General features: G+C 42.3%; 2 protein-coding genes across 2 annotated transcripts in view; both read left to right on the top strand.

Moving 5' to 3' along the window:
- Window positions 1-263: 263 nt before the first annotated feature.
- Window positions 264-13,165, top strand: LOC136679371 (transmembrane protein 200C-like). The gene is made up of 2 exons (XM_066657866.1): window positions 264-416; window positions 10,895-13,165. Exon 2 carries the CDS (start codon window positions 10,928-10,930, stop codon window positions 12,386-12,388), a length of 1,461 nt encoding a protein of 486 aa, XP_066513963.1. The 5' UTR covers window positions 264-416; window positions 10,895-10,927; the 3' UTR covers window positions 12,389-13,165.
- A 3,528-nt stretch (window positions 13,166-16,693) lies between these two features.
- The window catches only part of LOC136677639 (band 4.1-like protein 3), a 50,432-nt gene continuing 44,934 nt past the window's right edge, over window positions 16,694-22,191 (top strand). The window contains exon 1 of the mRNA XM_066655216.1: window positions 16,694-16,833. The gene's annotated coding sequence lies outside the window, so the exon portion shown is untranslated. The remainder of the gene's footprint in view (window positions 16,834-22,191) is intronic.

Raw genomic sequence — 22,191 nt, 5'->3', positions numbered from 1 at the left:
TGTAAACAATGGTCATCTCGTACTCATTTTGTTGTGTTTATAGTTATTTATTTTGTTGTGTTTATACTTATTTATTGTGTTGTGTTTATACTTATTTATTTTGTTGTGTTTATAATTATTTATTTTGTTGTGTTTATACGTATATTTCACCTCAGGATTTAGCTCAGGATGGGTTTTACCTCAGGATAAATCTCAGGATGATTTTTAGCTAGGCTACTCTTCCCGCCTTTCCGCGTCACTCGGTCGTGCTCGTGTCTGTGCGCGCGCTCGCCCCGCCCTCCCCGCGCGCTCTCGGCACCGAGCGGAGACGAGAGAGCGCGAGGGAGACGCGCTGAAGCGGCGGGAGCGCGTGAGCGAGAGACAGATAGCGAGAGCGATAAAGCGAACGAGAGACAGAGATGACCACACCGTATTGGGTAAGTCCCCTTATAACTTTACACTTTCAGACCCTCCACACTTCAGACGCGTCGAAGAATCGCGTCAACTGAACTTTTGTCGATTAATAAGGCATTAAGGTAGCGTGGGTTCGTTTTTTATTTACCGTGAAAATGGCTCTCAGGCGCCTGTTTTTTACAGTTCACTATTCCGACACCGTTTTATGGCTAAATACATGGAACTGAGACGACGTGGTGTTGGGGTTTATTCGTTTAGACGTTGGTCACTTTCAGACAGCACACATCTAGCTACATCTGTGTTGGCGACTGGGTTGAAGTGGACTTGGATCAACACTGTACATCTTTATTCCAAATATCATAATTCAGCATTACTGATATTGATTAAGCATAATAGATCTTGATTTATCACTTCATTCAATAACTGATCTTGATACAGCTCTGTATATCTAAACATTACAGGTCTTATTTCATCAATATGTCATACAACTGTAAGTATTAACCCTACAGTCTTCAGGAGTTCAGGATTATCTCAATCCAGTACTAATAAAACCTTAATACATATCATTATATATTTTTATATTAATAAAACCTTCCAATGATGATCTACTTTGGATATTAAATCTACTGAAACTAGCCTTAAACCTGTATGGGACACCACATTGGTCAAATTCTTGGATAAGGATCAAGCCAAGTCTTGCAGTGCCAGTGGTAAATTGCTATTGGGAATTCTCTTATATAGAAGCTCGGTCTTACGTCTGGGAAACTGGCCCTGTTGGGCTTAGTGTTATAGACCCTAATTTAGTACTTACTGACTGGATTCCCTGACATGGATTAGTCTAGTCGTAGGCTTATCTGGCCTTTGGAGTTTGGATACAGACTATTCTCTACATTCTAGGAGTAGACTTAGTAGGTCTTAATTCCATGCTGTGGGTCTTAATCCAGCTAGTATTAAGGTTAATAGCCTAGGTCTGATAATACAGCACCTCTGGTCTAAATTCAACATTACTGCAAACCACACTCTTGGACAAGTATCACTGCTGGTGTTTATTCAGCACTGAGCAATTTGCTGTGTGTGGTCCATTCCCATCGGCACAGATAATGTGTTTTGTAAAATGGAAACCATGCACAGTGCTAAAGAATTGACTTAATGAACGTAAACCGTTATAAATATATCGTAATTCCTCAATATTCATCTTAATCTTGGAACCAGAGTTTAGGAAGAGGTGGTGTGATGTGTATTAAGGGCTGTAGTGCTGAGTGCATGTGGAGAACTCGTGGCAACTGCTGGGAATACAAAGGCATGTGTGTGTGTGTGTGTGTGTTGGCGGTGGACTGGATGGGTGCTCAAGATATTAAGAGATTACCATTGAATGTTTCATTGTTTTCTCTATTTTTTTTTCTCATTGCAAGTGGATGGATGGTTAGCCTCGTCATTGTAGTGTGATGAAAGTCTATGAAAGGGGTCAAGCGGACCCTTTCACATGCTTAACCGTCGCCATAAATTACAATGCTGGATAATCTCCATGTGCGCTAACTGCACAGTCCAAAAAACGATGGGATCTAAAGCCCTGCTGAGTAATCTGATGGAGGACTATTGTTTAGCTCCAGCAGGAAATAAAATAAGAAGGCGTTTAATCCCTAGAAATCAGATAGCAGAGTATAACAGGAAGGTGAAATGAAAACCCAGGCCATGCTAAAGCAATGGCAATCGTATTATGGCAGACTGGAATATATACTTAATGCTCTGGGCTTACTCTGATGTCAGCATTCATGTCATGTGGATCCCATTAATCTCAGTGTGCGGTTTTTTAAGGCTTCAGGCCATGGACAGGACCAAAGCAGGACATGGTAATCTGTGTTAAGCAGTTAGTGTTAGCATGGTTTAACCGTTAAATATCAGGCTTATTGTTATTATTATCGGTTGTTAATCTTAAGGCTTATTGTTCTGCCACTGCTGTAGACAGATCTACACTTTATACTCTGCCCATAGTTGAGTTTTTTCAGTGTAATTGGTTTTACTGGTTGAAAAGCTTTGGCAAAGGCTAAAAAACCCACTGAAGAGCAAGACATTTATAAGATACTAGGCTACTGCACTAATATATCTGCATTTTATTCATATTACAGCATGTGTAAACCTGCAGACACAAATGATAGATTGAGTTCCAGATTCATTCGTTCATCATCTATAAGCACTTCATCCTGATCAGGGTCGTGGTGGGTTCAGAGTCTAACCAGAATCATAGGGAGCACGCCCTGGACATTCACCCAGTGGGACTATGGAGGAAACCACCGCAGGCACAATGAGAACACACCAAACAGTGGCCCAAGGTTGGGTTTGAACCCAGGGCCCCAGGACCCTGAAATGTTTTGTGGCAGTGACACCAGCTATATCGCAGGAGGTGTCTCAGGACATGACACTACGTGTAGCGTAACTCAGAGTGCCCCTTTAATCTTAATTTTAAAACGTATGTGTTTTGTTGCGGGCGGCACGGTGGCGCAGCTGGTAGTGTCGCAGTCACGCAGCTCCAGAGTTTATGGGTTCGATTCCCGCTCCAGGTGACAGTCTGTGAGGAGTGTGGTGTGTTCTCCCTGTGTCTGCGTGGGTTTCCTCCGGGTGACTGTCTGTGAGGAGTGTGGTGTGTTCTCCCTGTGTCTGCGTGGGTTTCCTCCGGGTGACTTTATGTGAGGAGTGTGATGTGTTCTCCCTGTGTTTGCATGGGTTTCCTCCGGGTGACTCTGAGGAGTTGGTGTGTTCTCCCTGTGTCTGCGTGGGTTTGCTCCAGGTGACTGTCTGTGAGGAGTGTGGTGTGTTCTCCCTGTGTCTGCGTGGGTTTCCTCCGGGTGACTGTCTGTGAGGAGTGTGGTGTGTTCTCCCTGTGTCTGCGTGGGTTTCCTCCGGGTGACTTTATGTGAGGAGTGTGATGTGTTCTCCCTGTGTTTGCATGGGTTTCCTCCGGGTGACTGTGAGGGGTTGGTGTGTTCTCCCTGTGTCTGCGTGGGTTTGCTCCAGGTGACTGTCTGTGAGGAGTGTGGTGTGTTCTCCCTGTGTCTGCGTGGGTTTCCTCCGGGTGCTCCGGTTTCCTCCCACAGTCCAAAAACACACGTTGGTAGGTGGATTGGCGACTCAAAAGTGTCCGTGTGTGTGAGTGAATGTGTGTGAGTGTGTGTTGCCCTGTGAAGGACTGGCGCCCCCTCCAGGGTGTATTCCCACCTTGTGCCCAATGATTCCAGGTAGGCTCTGGACCCACCGCGACCCTGAACTGGATAAGGGTTACAGATAATGGATGGATGGATGTGTCTGCCAGGATAATAGACAAAAAATTATCAACATTAAAATATATAAAGATAATATAAAAATGAAAATGTCTTTATAAAAATAAAAAATAATCAAAGTAACTGTCTTATGGAAAATGGAGTAAAAATAACCATTTATTGAATATAAACGTCTTCATGTTTTCTGTTCTGCAAGGTTCTGGTTTTGTCTTCATACACTCAGTGATGTTGGGCTCTGGGATAAGGGACAGTTTGTTCATTGTCTGTTTTATTTTCTCAGCTTTTGACTTCTCTTGGCAGCTACGCGTCCTTTCAGACTCATGGCGCTGAACTGTCTGAGCTCACAGTGGAAATATGAACAGAAACAGCTGTGGATTTGTTCAGATCGGAAGGGAGCGTGGAGATTGCTTTTCTCCCCTCTCTCTCGCTCTCTCTCTCTCTCTCTCTCTCTCTCTCCGTCTCGAAGATGAAATCTCATTTTATCTGATGGGGACAGTGTTGGTGCACTACCAGGTCTTTGTAGTGTGTGTAAGGAGCACCATTTTCTCAGAATCATTTAACCATTTTTGGAGACTCCTGTTTTTCACTAACTCTCTTTTGACTTTCCCAATACCTCATGCACGAGCATAATCCTAGTTATTTTAACTGCCTTAATTAATCATTTACAATTAATGGAAATTTTGGCTGGAAATTAAATCTATAAACTGTCAGTCTCTTATCCGTCACTGTGGAGTCAAAAATGTAATTCATGTATTAAAGTTATGTAGTAAGGAACTGCAGCGTAAGTCTATAGGCCCTTGCGGTTTAAAGGGACAGCTAGTGTAAATCAAATGGCCAGGGTCCAGTTTCCCAAAAACATATTAGCGCTAAGAGCATCTAAAGTGAAAAAGGGAATGTTGTACCATTTAAAAATTACATTTGCTCTGAGTCACTTTTTGGGGAACACAGCCCAGTGATTTGTTTCAGACTCAGACACTGAAGCAATAGCCGGACTTCAGCTTCAGCTACCAGCAGCATGCCTCAGCAAAACAGAGAAAGCAACAAAACATCCAGCAAAGTGCCCAACCCTTTCAATTCACACCTTCCCTTACTTCACCCTGTGTTCACACATTAGCCTCTTTGCTAGCTGACAGCACTAAACCCAACCAAACACCGCCTTCCCGCTGACAGCTGTGAGAAAATGTGACCAAAGTAGTGAGTGGTTTAAGTGGCAAGCGCTAAAATCAGTGAAATAGTGCTTTATTTCTGCTGGGTTGTGATGTTCTTTGGTGCTGAAGAAAGCAGAGTAAGTACTGCCAAGTTCTGTTATGACTAGCACTAGAATACTGTGTACATTCGAGGAAAAAAAAGTACTCATTAAACTATAATGCATTTGAACTGTCCATGCTCCAGCCACAAATGTGTTCATTACTAGCATCTGCGGCAAGTTTGGGCAGGCTGTGCAGAACAGTGGGAAAATACCTGTCAGCATAATAAAACAGTTTGGCACAAATTTTAGCCTTAAAAACCTCTACATGTTTAATCAGTTGGTCTCAATTCTCCAATAATTTCAGCTCATTTGTGCTCGTGCTTTATTGAGAGGAAACCTGCAGCCACAGCTGCCATGTGCAGACAGTAAAAGACACTCATAAATTATTAGAAAAACGTGTTATCGTCAAAGAAATATCACTTTTGGTTCCATAAAGAGCCTTTCAATGGATGATGCTGTAAATGGCATGGGTCTGAAAGGACGTGTAGCTGTAAAAACGCCTTGGCCGACAGCCCAGACCTCAGCATCACTGAATCATTTCGGGAATGTTTGCATTGTGTTTGAAATTAGCGACAAAGAAAAATACGGGAAACATGTTCATCGTCAGCTCCTAACATCTTTGTATACCCAGTAAACATTTAGCCGTTGATTCAACGTTGAAATAACGTAATGACTGCCGTCTAATCAACGTTCTCTTAAGGTTGAAAATGAAAGTTGAAAAGACGACTATTAGACGTATTTGGGACGTCCACTGACGTTATCGATTGGTCACCACTTAACTAACTTATTAAGATGGATTTTGGACCACACTACTTTTAGACCTATTTTGAACGTCCAGGGACGGTCCTTGTTTACTGGGTAGTTTTCTGTAAGATTTATTTTTCACATTTTGTCTGTCACTTAAGAATGAATAATTTGTGATTGACGGCTGTTTGGCGTTTGTGGTTTAGCACACGACAGCAGATGATTTTCCAGTGAAATGAGGCCCAAAACACACATACGTAGAGGATAAAGCCTCACACCTGTCATGTCAAGTGAAGCCTGATTTCACCTTCCTTCCTCTGTCATTTAACCCAGACTCAGCGCTTTTTATGATTTTTCTGACTGAAACGTCCATCCACTTGTGTATTTTTGTAATTACTAACTTAATTTGTTGAAAATAAACAGAATTGACAAAGTTGGGTTATCTTACCAATATTATCACATTTTTGTTACGAACGTCAGAAGCCTACCACGTTTACAGCATAAAACTGGCTTTTTCTGAGAACAAATTGAAAGCTCTCTTAGACCCTCAGAGTGTCAGTCTATACCCCAGAGTTCAAGAGAGTTCCAGTTTCCTCATTAAAGAAACTCAAATAAGAGTAGACTCAGGCGGAAATATGGTTTGCTCTTGCTGTCATTTCTAAATATGCAGCGTTTGGCTGAAAGCACAGGCGTTCCTATATTAAAATTACCATGAACAACGAGCATGGACAAGTAAAAATGGGTCGGGAGGCCGAACAGAACAGCACACACACAGGCGCTTATTAAATCTTTGACTTGCGGACTCCGAATGCACCGCATGAGAAAACAGCATCATTCCGAGGAGTCAGGATGTTCCTGATCAATAGACAGATTGATAGAGACTTCATTTCTTCAGTAATTCATTATTAATGAGTACTTCATTAATCCCAGAGGGAAACGGTGTCATTACAGCAGCAGACAAGGCTTTAACAATCACAAGAACAGAGGGATCAGCACAGCACAGAGCAAAACACAACAAGTAAAATAAAAACACGGATGCAGATTGGTGGTACATTGTTCTGTAAACCTTTTCCAGCACGTTGTGAAATCTGATGGTGGTGAACAGGAAGGATTCTGGTCTGTGAAGTCTTCTGAATGGGAATGTGCTCTGATGCTTGACTCCGTGTCGGTGTGAGGTGTGAGATGTTGTCCATAATGCACACATTTTAACCACCATCTTGTTGTTCATCATTAAGTCTGGGTTCCATCTTCAGGCCATAGACACCTTTCCTAATCAGGGCTCAGCTCAAAGGCTACTGTGAAGCTTAGTGTATATTGTAATGTGTGCTAAGTAATGAGTGTGAGGTTTAATTTCCATGTAAGGATCAAGTCTTTTAACACCTGAACCATAGCTGTGAGGTTTAAATATGTTTTAAAGAGAATTCCACCATTTTCCATATATTTGGATGAGACGTAAAAGTCAATAAGCTTTGTTTCTTGTGCCATTCATTCATTCATTGTCTGTAACCCTTATCCAGTTCAGGGTCGCAGTGGGTCCAGAGCCTACCTGGAATCATTGGGTGCAACGCGGGAATACACCCTGGAGGGGGCGCCAGTCCTTCGCAGGGCAACACACACACTCACACCTACGGACACTTTTGAGTCGTCAATCCACCTACCAACGTGTGTTTTTGGACTGTGGGAGGAAACCGGAGCACCCGGAGGAAACCCACGCAGACACAGGGAGAACACACCACACTCCTCACAGACAGTCACCCGGAGGAAACCCACACAGACACAGGGAGAACACACCACACTCCTCACAGACAGTCACCCGGAGGAAACCCACGCGGACACAGGGAGAACACACCACACTCCTCACAGACAGTCACCCGGAGGAAACCCACGCAGACACAGGGAGAACACACCACACTCCTCACAGACAGTCACCCGGAGCGGGAATCGAACCCATAATCTGAACCTGAACTGTACACAGTTGTGACAACAGGAAGCAGATATCAAAAGCATTTAAAGCCTTTTAAAGCTACCAGGTAAGTAACAAAAAGGTTAATGCTCTCCCTTGGCATTGAGAACAGCATAAAATAAATAAATAAATAGCATAACAAATAAATAGCTTTATTTCCAAATCCAAGGTGCTGAGTAATGTGTATTCCTGTTCATAGTATTCTTTGTGACACAAATAACAGACAAGTTAGATCATGTTCATCACATTGGAGCCAAACAGACACCAGCCCTGAGAGACTACAGTTTGAAAAACAGAGGTAGGTGCACCTTAGCCTCTGCAATCCAGCTTCTGAAGCATATAGTGAGTCTTCTGTCTGACATTTCTTTGAAGGGGGCTATGGGTGAAGACCATGAGAGAGCAGAAAGCCCTGTGAGGTTTGTAAGTCTTGGGAGCAGGGAACTGTGCTTATGGATTCAGTGCTCTTTGAGAACATCCTTGACTATATGTGTACCACGCGTGGGAGTGTGTTCGTATTGTTTTTTGGCCTCCATGCTTTCACACACATTAGGCCTGAGGAGAGGCTTGTCCTTTTGAGAGAGGCGAGAGGCTGCTCTTCACAGACGGAGGTGTGCGGTCCACCGAAATATCACCCAATGATGCAGCCAACTCTTAAACGCTCCGAAGACCAGGATTGTGGGGTTGAGAGTGCTCATTCAAGCCCTTTGAAGAAGGCATATGGACTATGTGTGTGTGTCTGTGTGGAATAGCGAGTGTATGGGGGAGTATGTGTGTGTTTGTGTTTGGGTGGTATTGTTCTTTGGATATTGCTTTGCAGAAAGAGCGTGAAAGAGACAGAGAGAGTGAGAGAGATTGATACTGTTCAGTGTACTTGACAAAATCAGTACTTGACATCTCACGTATACTTGCCAAAATCACCAGAGTTACATAAAATCAAACAAATTTACATATTTATGCATAGGAACTAAACTAAAGTTGTTCCCTCACTAAATTGACTGTAAAATCTATCTATCTATTGGGTCTGTAGCTGGGCAGTTCAACAGTAGTATGATATCCCATAATATTCAAATATTGTAGCATTGCAGAAGTGTTAGGCTAAATCTATGCTAACTTGTAAAATACTGTGGTAACATTTGCTCAAAAAGCTCCTTCATATTCGAATCATCTTCTAAACTGTTGTCAGAGGAGCATTAATTAGCTCTGGAACTGAATCTGTGTGAAAAATGTAGCATCCGGTGTTAAGTAGTACATTTATGCTCTGTTGGTTGTGTTAGCGTCGTTAGCTAGCTGATAGATCCACAGACCACAGGATGTTTTTTCAGTTCTAACTAGATGCCAGTGGAAACAACAGACTAAACAGGTGATGTGGCCATTAGCTAGAATCAACATGTTTTGTGGTTTGTAGAGTTAGCTGTAGGTGCTTCTGCTAGCTTAACTAGAAGGCTAATGGCTAATTAATTCTTGGCACATATAGAGAATAAAACAAAAATCTGAGGTGGAGTGGAAATGGTTTTAAAATGTGAGTAAGTGCATATAGTGTACCCTTAATTGTTTTATTAGTAGTGCCATATCTCTTGCCCATGTTGATATAAAACTATAACATATACCCAATGTTTTGCCTGTGAAACTTACAATAAAGGCCTTTTTGCTTCCTTCTCCATATTTTCCCACCTCATGGACAAAAGGAACAAGTCTCAGAAGGAAATAGACTTCACTAAGATGCACAAAAATGAGCTAAAATGTGACCATCTCCAACTGTGGCTTAGAAAGCAGCTGTATAGCACAAAAGCTCAAACAAGCAAAGAAGCTTGAGCTAATGCTGCTGAACATACCCCACGATGCTATGTACTGACATACAGTCCTTAGTAGTTGATTATGAATATGAGTGCGTGTTTTGCTTGTTGATATTTATGTTGAAAAGACTCTTTTTGAAGGTTCCTCACCCCTGGGTCTGTTGTGGCGCTCCAGGAGGGGTTTCGGCCAGTACAGTCAAGCTCACATTCCCAACAGACTGTCATTCTAAGGCCCTGACATTTCCAAAAAACCAGTGTGCCACGGCAGCTGTGCCCAAAGACATTTAGGAGATGAATTATTCATGAAACCTTCACTCTAAGCCACACATAATTATGAATGATTAGGCAAATGGATCACCTACTGGCAAAGTCAGGGGTGAATTGTACATTATTCAGGGCAATTAAGCAATGGCGTCTTCGCAAAGTAGTCGGTTTATTGATTGGAGTGTGTATGCGATGAGGCGGTTTGGGAATGTGTCATGTGTCAATGTGCTACCTGCCATAAACCATGACAAATAGAGACTTCTAGGGAAACATCAAGGGAGGGAGCGTTGTGCAAGTAATTGTGTAACAAATCTAAATGATGATTTATTTCATACATTATTAATGCTAAAAATCCCAATTACTGCACGTTGTTTACATTTAGTCGTATTGCCATTGATTCGTAATGCGAATGAAGCTTACTGCTTATCTAATGAGTGCACGCATTGAGTAAACTCACGTATTTCCATTGATTTTTCTCTGATTGACTCTGAAAAGTCAAGCCATGCAATGTACTTAACGTTAATTTTAATGAATAATCCCATCCACAGTATTATTTTGTTATGATTACGCAATCCAAAATGGATCCAGTTGTACTGTAAAGCTATTAAGCACCATCTGTACGTTGAATAATCCCTTGAGTGGGGGAGGGTAGATTGTACAAATGAAATGGCAAATGAGCATCATCAGGGTCAACGCTGTCACAACACATAAATGCGATTTCTGATTCGAAGCATCTTGTATATGTATAGGTTTCAGTCCCTGTCTGTTTAAATTTCAGCACGTGTCATGACAGCACTGGTGACATTTCAAGCACTGCAAGTGACTGGAACAGAATGTGCATTTCTGTCACCGTTCCACTATTAAGGATTCTAATAAAGGCGGCAGGCCCTTTGATGGAGAATGCTGAGGATTTGATGGAGGTTTATGCTGTCATCGTTTGTTCTCTTTGCATGAGTCTTTTTTTTATTCTCCTCTTAACTCTTCAAAACATCTTCCAATTCCATCAAACACAAGGTGAGAACAGGGTAAATAACCACTCAGCCTCTGGAGGAAACTATCTTTGCAGACACTTTATTCCATTTATCCTTTTGTCAGTACTTAAGAATTAGGTTTGGTAGCTGCTGACTGACACAACACAACACAACACACATGGCTCTGTGAGTAAGACTTAATCTGTGTTCTTTAAACTTACCTATTTCTGTCCCCACTGCAGGGTGATTAAAAACTCCGTCCTCCAGCAGGCGTGATGATAGCCACAGGCGGCCTCCTGAGGATCTCCCGGCGCCAGGATTCTCTTCGCGCCAAGAACCGAGCAGAGAACAAGAGAAGGAGGAAAGCCAGGAAAAAGAGAAAGAATGACGTGGTGGTGGTTAAGGGCAAGCTGAACCTGTGCTCGGTCTCCGGGATGGCAGCAGCGTTTGGAGTACTTGTCTTGATCGTGGGCATAGCCATGGCTGTCCTGGGCTACTGGCCCAAACAGAAACTTGCCCGTCCTGTAAAACAGCCAGGCAATTTGGACAAAATCTCTCAACAGGGTTCCAACTTCACAAGCAATAATAAGCTGTCGAATGACAGTGATGCTAAGCCCGTTTCTCCTGCTTCCCGACACGTAGGGTTCTTTGAAGGCTTCTTCTCCAATTACCAGTACTCGGACAACTTAAAAGTGTTTGGGCCACTGGTCATGGGCATTGGCATCTTCCTCTTCATCTGTGCCAACGCTGTACTCCATGAGAATCGGGACAAAAAGACCAAGATTATCAACCTGAGGGACATCTACTCTACTGTTATAGACATCCACAGCCTGCGGTCCAAAGACTGTTCTCCTTTCAATGGGCTGCTGAGTTGTGCGCAGTCCAAGGCCAGCGACAAACCAGCCATGTACGGTGCACACATGCCTTCCAGAGGCTCCTGGCCTTCCACCATGTCATGTAAAGGCCTGGACTTCAGGAGACCATCCTGTGCAAGGAAATGCAGTTGGTCAAGGGAGAGGCAGTCGTTCACTGACACAATATACAGCATTTACAGGGACCAGGCCAGGTTTGAGGAGCCAGGGCCTACTCCCAAAGAGTGGGAGACCCGCTCCATAGTCGCCTCCTCGGTCAACACTTTCACTTTACCTGTGATCAAGCTCAACAACCATGAAATGGAGGGCAGAGAAAGAGACTCTGCTGGGGACGAAGTGCCCTGCAGCCCAAAGAAGGACCTGCAGTCTTCAAGTCAGAGCTCTGAAGAGCTGATCAGCACTTCTGTGCAAACTAAAGCAGTAGTGTCAAGGGCAGCCTTGTCAGTATCCCAGGATTCCAAACTCTCGGGTGAAGTAACGTTGGGATCCAGAGAGCATCAGCAGCAGCAGCTGCTGGAGCCTAGCCCTGGAGTCAGAGTCCTGGGGTCCCACCTGTCCCTGAATGCCCTTTCTGACCTGGGTGCCGGACATCACGAAGAAAGGTCGCGGAGATTCAGCTGTCCCAGGCTGGACCGCTCGGGCAGTAAGGGCTACATCAAATTAGCCGAGCTGGGAGGGGACTCGTTCGAGGCCCAGGACGGGGCACCGGAAACTGGACCCGGAGAGGCAGCAGTGCAGACGAAGGGACGTGTCATGAGTGCACAGACTCTCCCCTGTAACCCTCTCACACAACTTCATACAGATGCTATGCCATCAAACTCTCGCACGAGTGAAGCAGACATGGAGCCAAAGGCAAATCTCTGAGGGACAGATGGAGCGTCTAGCTCAGCCATGACAGCAAGATGTAGTGTTTCACAGTTCGGGCTTTAGAATCCTTCAGCCATTCTCGTGTGGTGTCAGGGTGTGGACAGTATCGTCAGTGAGCCTGTAGCATATCTAAGTGACATTTTTGATAAGGTTTGTACAGAACTTAACACAATTAAGTACATCTAAGTATATTTGAATAAGAAGTATAAGACTGGAGCCTCAGGCGAGAGTCTGAGGAGGTGAGGCTGCAGTCAGTAGATTACTCCAAGAGTAGAAAAGAGTTGTTCTTGTGCCTTTCGATGATCTGTTATATGCTCTTCTGTCTTACACTGGAGTAGTGTTGCCTGTTGAGTACTTTTTATCTGTAACAATTAATGAAGAATTAATCATTCATGAGCAGTTTAGTCTATTGATGTTTTCCTGGGCGTTCCACCAACTTCTATTGCACAAATGACACTCTCGCTGTTTGAATGGAATATGTCTTGAGGTCCTCGAAAAAAAAAAGGGTTATTATCTTACTTTCATGTTTTCCTTTTGATGTACAGCCTATAATTATGCAACCTCATGTGTTTTAGCATTTCACACTTGGTACGTGGATATTGTTGTATAATCAAACAGCAATAAGTGCTAGAGCTGAATTCTCAGGTGTCACCTGGCTTGCAAACAAGTGAAGGCCATAAATGAAAACATTTAGCTTTTTCTTATAGAAAACTTTGTGTTTTGCTTTGGGATTTTAAGTGTACATCCTAACAATGTCACACACTGTCACTGACCAAGGGGTAAGAGTTTAAACAATAAACAAAAATGGGATTCATATTTATTTCCATTTTTTATTTTTATTATTTTAACAATATTGTTTTTTCTTTAGATGTTCTATTCTCACACACATGCACTTTATACCCATGCTCAAGTCTGTGCTGACACCTGGGGGTAATGAGAGGTACTACAACTACACACTAGTTCGGAATCCCAAATGGCTCCCTAGTGTTTATGTAGTGCACTATGTAGGTCATGAAGTGATAGCTTCTGCATCCAAATGGTGTATTGTGTGTCTAACAGCAAGACATTTATATTCCTGCACAACAGTTAGTGCAGTATTTAGTCATGGAAGCCCAGGTTTAATGTTCTGTAGACTGCACTGTTTAGGGAATAGGGGGCTATTTGAGATTCAGTCGTCGTCCTTTTGATTAACTGTGGAATTTAAGGAGCTAAGCATATCCCCTGCACTACTTTTTCAGTCAGCTCTTATAACATTAATCAGAGTAGTTTTGGAAATTTAATAGACATTAAATACGCGTAGAAGTTTCTAGACTCGCCCTATAATCGATTAACTCAGCTACTTTAAAGTGCGGTTCAGGATGTGAGGACACGGTTTCATTTGCACATGTACAGTTTGTAAAAGCGATCAGGACCAAGCATAGACTATAGAAGGAAAGAAATCCCCCTCATCACTGGGCTGTGAAGCAGGGGAAATCCTCCTTCTTTCGAGCTCCAGACAGTACTTTGAGTAGTGTTTGTGATCCAAAAGTAACCTGTGCCTGACTTTGACATGAAAGAAGGGTGAATGTAGAATGCAGTCTTTGGTGTAGTGTTCCAAAATGCAGTGTAAAACCTTTCCATAAGTTGTTGCTGCAGTAAACGTGCCTGTTAATGACCTTAATTTCAGAGGAAAGTTTGGATAAGAAAGTCTATAGATACTTTTGGACACATCGTCAAATTGTGCATTTTTGTTAAAATAAGCACTTTCACTGGTTAAAGTCTAAGCACCACTTAATGGACCTCCATGAATATTTCAGTTTATTGTAGTTACTGACAGATATAAGTATGAATTAAAATGAAAATAGCAGCTTAATTTGTTTTAAAACTGACAATTTTATTAAATGGACGGAAAAACCCGAGCTCGCTACGGAAATTCTTGAACGCAACCGTGACGTCACTGGTGGACAACAGCTGAACAACGCCGCGGTAAAACACCGTTATGACTGACTGTTATGACAGTGTCTAGCTAAATAACCAACATTATTCATGACAATAGCCTAGCAATAAGCTAAACTCAAATGTAGAGGTACCGTTATTCTTGTAAATGTGATCGAAGTCGAACTCGAATTCATCCGACGCTATAAACCTCCGTAATGCAGCTACGTAGCCGAGTATAATCTGAGCCACCGAGTTTAGCGAGTCAAGCTAACGTTAACTAACACCAACTAAAACAGGCGAAGTGAGTGTCCTTACCCTGTTTACCTCCATGTTACAGAGGCTCTTGAACACCTTTCGTTGGTGTCCTTACATGTCCATATTGTTGGAAAAGCGCCAGTGAAATGAGCTACAGATAACGGAGTGAGCGGATGGTCCTTTCCAAAGTGCCCGTTTAAAGTGGACAAATTTAGTCCATTTTCTGGATATTTTGGGATCTTTGGGCCATTTGTTCACAGATGTCCCACTGTACATTGAATGATTGCAGCCAAAAACAACACACCTTTTCGTCATTTTGCATTAAATTAAGTGCAGCTTCTAGAGTTGTTTTCCACCATCTACGTCACAGGCAAGACGCCTATTAGAGTTTCCCAACACCGTTGGGGGGGGGGGGGGGGGGGACCCACAGTCTTTTGAACCTTATTCCTTGATTTAGTAAGAAATAACATGTTTTCTGACTCTCAATAAACACAAGTTAGGCACTTTCATATCGCTGGTGCTTAGCCTTTAAAAAGGTGTAATTTTTGAAGCATGACTCACTTTAAAATGAGGGACTTTTATACTTTCACTTTTGCTCTGATTCAGGGGGCTTCTCAGTGCAGGGTTGGAATCATGTCACTGGCTGAGCTCCTGAAAAAAACATTTGGGTACTTTTGCCACTGTTTTCCTGGCCGAATAAAAGTTTAGGGTGCTTTTAAAATAATGCACTCTTCCAGCTGTGGGTAGAGGTTTAGACAGATGGCATATTTTGTTGGTTTCTGAGGTGAAAAAAAGACACAGCCTCTTCAGTACACATTATTTAAAATATATATATATATATATATATCTGCACATAGTAATGCACAGTATGTTATACGTGATTAAAGGAACATTCTGTAAGGTTTGGGTTTTTTGCTCCTGGGGTTCCCTTATTGTAGTTCATTTTTACAGAACTGTACTGAATTTAACAGAGAGGGGGCAGGAGGAGTGTGTTTTCCTACCCTCCTCCGAAAGTTACATAGTGCAGTTTCTGCAGTGCTGAGACCAGAGCAGAAATGACAGAGGCTCGTTTCTCCACAGTATGGGAGGGTGAAGCATCACAATGGTTTTGAAGCCGTAATTTTAAATTAAAACTGTTATGTAGTGTGCCTTTAATGTAACCTGGTCATAAAATAGTATTAATCAAGCAGTAAAAAATCACTGACTACAGAACGATGGCATGAGTCACTTTGATTTTGTGCTGTTTTGGGTTGAATATAGACATTTTAGAATTGCCCTGCCTCTCTCTCTGAGTCTCTCCAATCACATCGCTGGAACCGCATTTACATGAGAGCACAAAAACTACGTAAAATGAAGCAAAACAAAAACAAGATGATCGGAGAAAGGAGAGTACTGATTAAATACAGAGAAGAAAGAGGACCAAGCAAAAATGGCTAAAAAAAACAGAGCTTCTGCTCCTCACTCCTCACTCTTGGATTGAGATCTGGCTCGTTCTCATTTAAAGGAACAGGCACTTAAACAGTCCGTTCTGAACAGGGCTGTTTAGACAGGGGGAGAATAAAGCTGTGGTGTTTGATCCTTGTGGTATTTTGACCAAAACTTGTGTGAAATACGTTTTAATGAGTCACATTTAAGAGCGTTTCTTCAGTTCAATTCTGGCGTGATATTTTATTTAAAGTTGTAAATTTAAGCTGAAATTTAATCTAAATTTTACCGTTATCAGTTGTGGATCTGTTTTAATTTCACAGGTAATTACTTTTCCTGCAACATACGTTGAATTCATTAAAAAAAATAAAAACCCTAAATCCTGTAACGCTTTAAAAGTGGCTTAAATGCAACTCTATACCGTTGGCTTTATTTAGTACAAGTCTTAGCCTCAGTCCCCCACTTCTTCAAAACTCACCAGCAACTTTAAAGTTGACAAAATTGGTTCATGGACAAGTGTTAACAAGACCAACCACTTGGAGGGGGCTTTAATGAAAGGTAATCTGTTTATTAGTGACCAGATTTGTGGGCGGTGTTAAAGCAGTCCAAAGACACGTAGCGATAGCAAGCAGCCAATAGCGTTGAAGTGAGCTGTGGAGGGGCGTGGCTTCGGCGTTGCTCCGGAGAAGGAAGCCTGAATGAGGATGAGAGCTGGACTCTGCTCAGGTGAACGAGTCCGGACAGAAGTGGGAGAAGTGCTCAATGGTCGGTTTAACTTCTGGTTTTCAGCGTTGATATTTGTGAGAGGAACACTCTCACAGCCCTCAGCGTCGAAGCAGTGGCAGGTGAGATGTTGGGAGCTAATTTTGTATCGCGTTTCTTAGTAACTTCTACATTTGTTTGAGGCTTAGACTGCTTCCTAAACGACTGCGTACTCAGTACATAGTGCACCACGTACGTTAACCCTTCTGCACTAATTATACTTAACGAATAAAGGGTCGTGCAGTTGATGAGTGAGTGGAAATACCCTACTAGTGGAAATACAACGTAATAATTGAGTGGAGAAGGCTGTTCGTTTGTAAATGACCCGCACAGTGCACTACGTAGGGAGCAGGGAACCGTTAAAACCGTTAGAAATAATTTCTATGACATTCCACCTTAAGTACTATTACATTCTACTGTAGTCTAACTGTGACCGCTGCACTTTTTAAGGGGGAACAGAAAATTCCTTCCTTTTTAAGAAACTTCAGCCTCGTTTTTGAGGCAAAACCTTTGTGCTTTCATAAACACAGCGGATAGAAATGTACTCATTTAAAGAATGCTGTGTGTTTGAAATTGTTTTTTTAAAGGCATTTATTTAAATTAAATAATATACATGTGTCAATTCTTGTCATGACCAGATCGTTAAAAATGCCATTTTAGGCCAAAACCTTATTCAAAACCATTGTCTCAGGCTTTAGACAGAGTCTGTTTGTAAATTTGAGTTCTATAGGCATTGGTTTGTCTGGATCATATGGTTCCTATCACCAGATTTTTTCTACAACAGTTGCATATCACATCAAACCACTCCAAATGGCTCTGTTTACTGAGTAAGAGTTAAATTATGCAGTAAATTGCAGTTTCCCTTTAAACACATAGCACTGATTGAGTCCAGCTACTTCCCTTCTCTGCGTACTCACTGCGCGTACCTGACACTGGATCATTTTTTAGCTGATACTGCATTACTGATTGCCGAGGGGTCCGCTGGTGAAGAGAACTAAGAAAGTTAAACTTCAGCTTCATAAACTGTGTCCTTGTTTGTAAAACATCCCAGAACACCTCAGTCTAATTAATGTGTGCCTGATTAATTCTGAATATGTTGCCTGTTTCCTTTCCCATGGGGCCATGCTGCTGTTTTGGACCACGACCTTTGTGAACCCGTCAAATTGCCGGCTGGGGTAAGTTCATTTTTCCGAGAAGCCAAGGCTACAGTCAGTGGCATCTGATGTGTTCATTTTCTTGAAATTCAGGGTTGTTTTAAATGTCACCCTGCAACTTTCAGATCTGTTAATTTTCTAGAAACACATGTGACTGGTGAGCCTCAGCGCTCCCTCTGTGTGTACATTGTGGTCAGGGACTGACTTTGGGATTTGGGCAAAACCCTTCCTTTTGATGTTAGACTATTTACAGAACAGGAAACCCCTGCAGCTCGCCAAAGCCTTTCTGAATCTTGTAATTATCAGTCGTATTGCTCTGGGCCGTCTGATCTGCTGTGCGGATCTGGAGATGGCGGTTAATGGCATCTCAGGATGTTTGATTCATTGTCACCGAGCGTGTTTGAACAGCTGCCGTGAGTGTTCAGCGTTTTTCGGTCAAGTGATCTCCATCTCGTGTCAGACGTTCTGGCAGTCTGTATGAAAGAGGAAGTGATCCCCGTTTGTCTCTGGCTTTCATTTCCCGTCTGACGTTGCCTTGCTTTGCTGATGCCGTCTCAGCTTCTTTAATCTTTATAAAGAATTCACAAAAACTGCGGATAAGAAAGGCTTCTTTGTACGACAGACTGCTGGGTTATTTAAGGAGGTGCAGAATTATTTTCCTAAGTATTTCAGAGCACTGAGTATGGTCAGTTGTTTATGATCCACAGGCTCGATGAAATATATAAGTAAGGGCTTCATTTATTATGTGAAATGAGTGTTTCATGCAACTTTTAGCTAAATTTTTGTACAGTTCAACCAGTTACAAAGGAACGCACATCTAATGACCCAACTCTCATTGCTCTTCAGTAAGAAAGGTAGGGGTGGGACAAAATATTGATAGGGTGATATATCGTGATAGCGGCACGGTGGTGCAGCAGGTAGTGTGGTAGGTGGATTGGTGACTCAAAAAGTGTCCGTAGGTGTGAGTGAATGTGTGTGTCTGTGTTGCCCTGTGAAGGACTGGCGCCCCCTCCAGGGTGTATTCCCGCCTTGCGCCCAATGATTCCAGGTAGGCTCTGGACCCACCGTGACCCTGAATTGGATAATTGGTTACAGATAATAATATAGACAGATAAAACAGATAAACATTCATTGTCAATATATTGCCACAAAGTATCGATATTTTTACTAAAACTAGCAGACACTCAACAGACATCTCATACAATTTGACTAATAAGTGTCACTACTAAATGGATCCATGTTGTGGCTATAATCAAATGAAAAGGGAAAACGTGGTCCTCTTTCAAGTCAAAAGTCTTGGCCCACTTTTTGGCTTATTTTGTGTGAAGACACAAACGAAATGGACAAAGACGATGTGATTTGCAAGAAATGTGTTGGTGAAATACCAGAGAACAGTTCTGAACTGCACTGTACTGTTTAAGTGGCATTAAACACATTAAAGATGTTTGGTTCCTATTACCACTGCTTGGAAAAACCCTTAAAGGGGACATATTTATACCCCTTTTCCACAAGTGAACAGAGTTCACTGCATCTGTCCCCTGTAAGTTTCTCTAAAATGAAGTATTTCATATCCAACACCCCCCCACACACACACACACACACATAATGTTCCTGAAATTTGAGCCACCGTGACTTCTTCTGTGAAATGGAAGGTGTACGGTTTTAAGCGTCCCCTTTGTCCTGGAGACCATTGCCCTGAGGATGAAAGGGCACGTGAATGAAGTGTCATTGCATTTTTATGCTGTTATCAGTTCTGCAGGTGATAAGATGCTGTTCAAAGGTTGAAGACGTCCGTAGTCCACTCTCCTCCATTCTTTAGATGATCTATGAGGTCAGGAAGGGAGGGAAGACCTCAGCACTGACTCTTCTGGTGTATAGCTGAGTTGGCAGTGCCTAGTTTCACCTGATACTAGACTTTGTACATTTGAGCAAGTCTTGGAGCTAAGTGAGCACATTTTTCTTCCTCTAGGAGAGGGACATGTGAGCCCTGCGTGTGACGCAGCTGTGGTTTTAAAAAAAAAAAAAAGCACTGCCAGAGTTCTATCAGGCCACAGCCATGATAAGGAAGCTCAGTTTGACCCATCTCACCTCCGTGGATGAGCTGGACTCAATGGCATGAAGCTCCTTTTGCCCATAAAAAGAAATGCAGCATGGGAAGCCTTGAAAAAGCTAAAACCTTATCAATGGGTATTAATAGCAGAGAGAGGTGGACTGGTCTGTGCTGGTTTGTCTTGAAAAGCCTTATGAGTGTGCCTGTGTGTTCCAACTGATAAAGGCGATACACCGGTGCCAAGGGTTAGGAGCTTTTTACATGATGTGGAGGGTTTTTCCAGGCTTTGATTATTGGTTGCCAAAGGAGTTTGTTTTCCAAGCATCGGCTATCGGCCGAAAGATAATTTCCTATAGGACGAGATAAGAGGTTCTGCAATATAGACTACCATTCAAAAGGCGAGGCTGCAAATCCAGTCGGTCCTTTGCAACCAAAATTCCAGGTGTTAGGGTCATAAAATGGTGGGAATTAAATCAAAAGCAATCAGTGCACATGATTGTGTGGTATCTGCGGTATACAGATATGAAGCCCCTTGTATTATCTCCTAGTGATTCATTGTGTTTAAAACACTCAATTGCTTTATGATAATAGTTCTTAATGTGTTACTATGCACCTTGTCATGTAATAACCTAACTACACTCAATTATACCAGAATAATGAGTGCGTCTGGGTTTGTTATGATGCGGATACGATAGATTCTGGAGTTTTTCTGTGTTTAGTGTATTGTGATTGGTTGGTTGTGATTGGTTTTGTGTTAGACTTCGGCAGTGACCATTACCCAACGCTGTGTCTTATGACGTGCTGAGCTGTTTGTTTTTTTTGAGATACAGTGTTACACTGGATCTGTACAAGCAGTCACATGCCCTTCATAGTTACACTTGCTGTCTCATCATATCTTATTAACAAAGTGCAGTGTTAGAAATAACTGGAGCGAAGTGATTACACCAAGCGGTTTACACCATGTTAACTTGTAATGAATGGTGGAAATGGGAAAGAAATTCATAAGAATAAATAAAACAGACAAATATTCACCCATTAATCTAAATCTGACACCATGAATAAATTAATTTTTATGTTTTACTGCAGTGTACATGTTTTCTGCTCTTTGTGGTTAATCATTGGGCCCATGGAGGTATAATGGGAGGTTTAATGACAGCTGAAAGTGTTCTGGTATACAGGTAGGGATGGGCGGTATCCGCATTTTTCATACCATTTTAAAATATTATCGTGGTGTACGGTGTTACAGTGGGGAGGGGCTGCTCTTAGCCTTATATCTGTGAGCACAAAGTCAGAAGCACAGCTAGCGCTAACAGGCGCTTGTGGTTTAGCACACCACAGCAGATTTTTCAGTGAACTGAGGCTCAAAACACACATATTTAGTGGATAAAGACATAAAGATAAAGAATTTTCTGAGAGTTTTGTCTGTTTACAGTTTTCTTTCTCTCTCTTTTAACCCAAACTCAGTGCTAATCTTACAACTGCGGTGTGCTACTGGGCTTTGTTCTTTTCTCCGCACGTTTTCAGACCGTGACATCAGCAGTCATTGAGCTCCCACAGCGCCCCCACCCTGTGGCTCTCTTAAATGCGCATGAACATTTTAGCTAACTTTAAAAAACACAGAAGAGAAATTTGACACACCCCACACACGTCATAAATCCCGCTCACATTTTTAAATACCGTGGTTTACAGTATTATCATTATACCGTCCAACCCTATATACAGGTATACCACATGTGCTATCAATCTAGATATTACAGTGTCAATATAGCGCAAAACTCAGGAGTCAGGGATGTTTCAGTCACATGAACAATAAAATGTAGTCCCTTGAAAGAACTTCGATGAGATGTTTTTGCTTTTTTTTCCTTCTCACTGCTTGAAAACAACCTCTGTGTAATGTGGAGACTGTACAGACTGCAGTTATGTCTGTCATGCTGAGGTTAGAAGCCACATATTATTCTTGAAGTGAGAAGCCAGTTGAAGCCTCTAAAAGTAGCTATAAAGATGTCACACAAATGTCAAATGCTCAGGAATAATCCGTCCAGATGTTTCCAACTTATCTGTCTTTTTATCTTTCTTTTGATGGAAAAACCCGAGCTCGCTACGGAAATTCTTGAACGCAACCGTGACGTCACTGGTGGACAACAGCTGAACAACGCCGCGGTAAAACACCGTTATGACTGACTGTTATGACAGTATCTAGCTAAATAACCAACATTATTCATGACAATAGCCTAGCA

The sequence above is a fragment of the Hoplias malabaricus genome, chromosome Y (genome assembly GCF_029633855.1).
Source record: "Hoplias malabaricus isolate fHopMal1 chromosome Y, fHopMal1.hap1, whole genome shotgun sequence".
Taxonomy (NCBI): Eukaryota; Metazoa; Chordata; class Actinopteri; order Characiformes; family Erythrinidae; genus Hoplias; species Hoplias malabaricus.
Note: the sequence above shows the minus strand (reverse complement) of the source record. Positions and strands in the feature narration are given on the sequence as shown.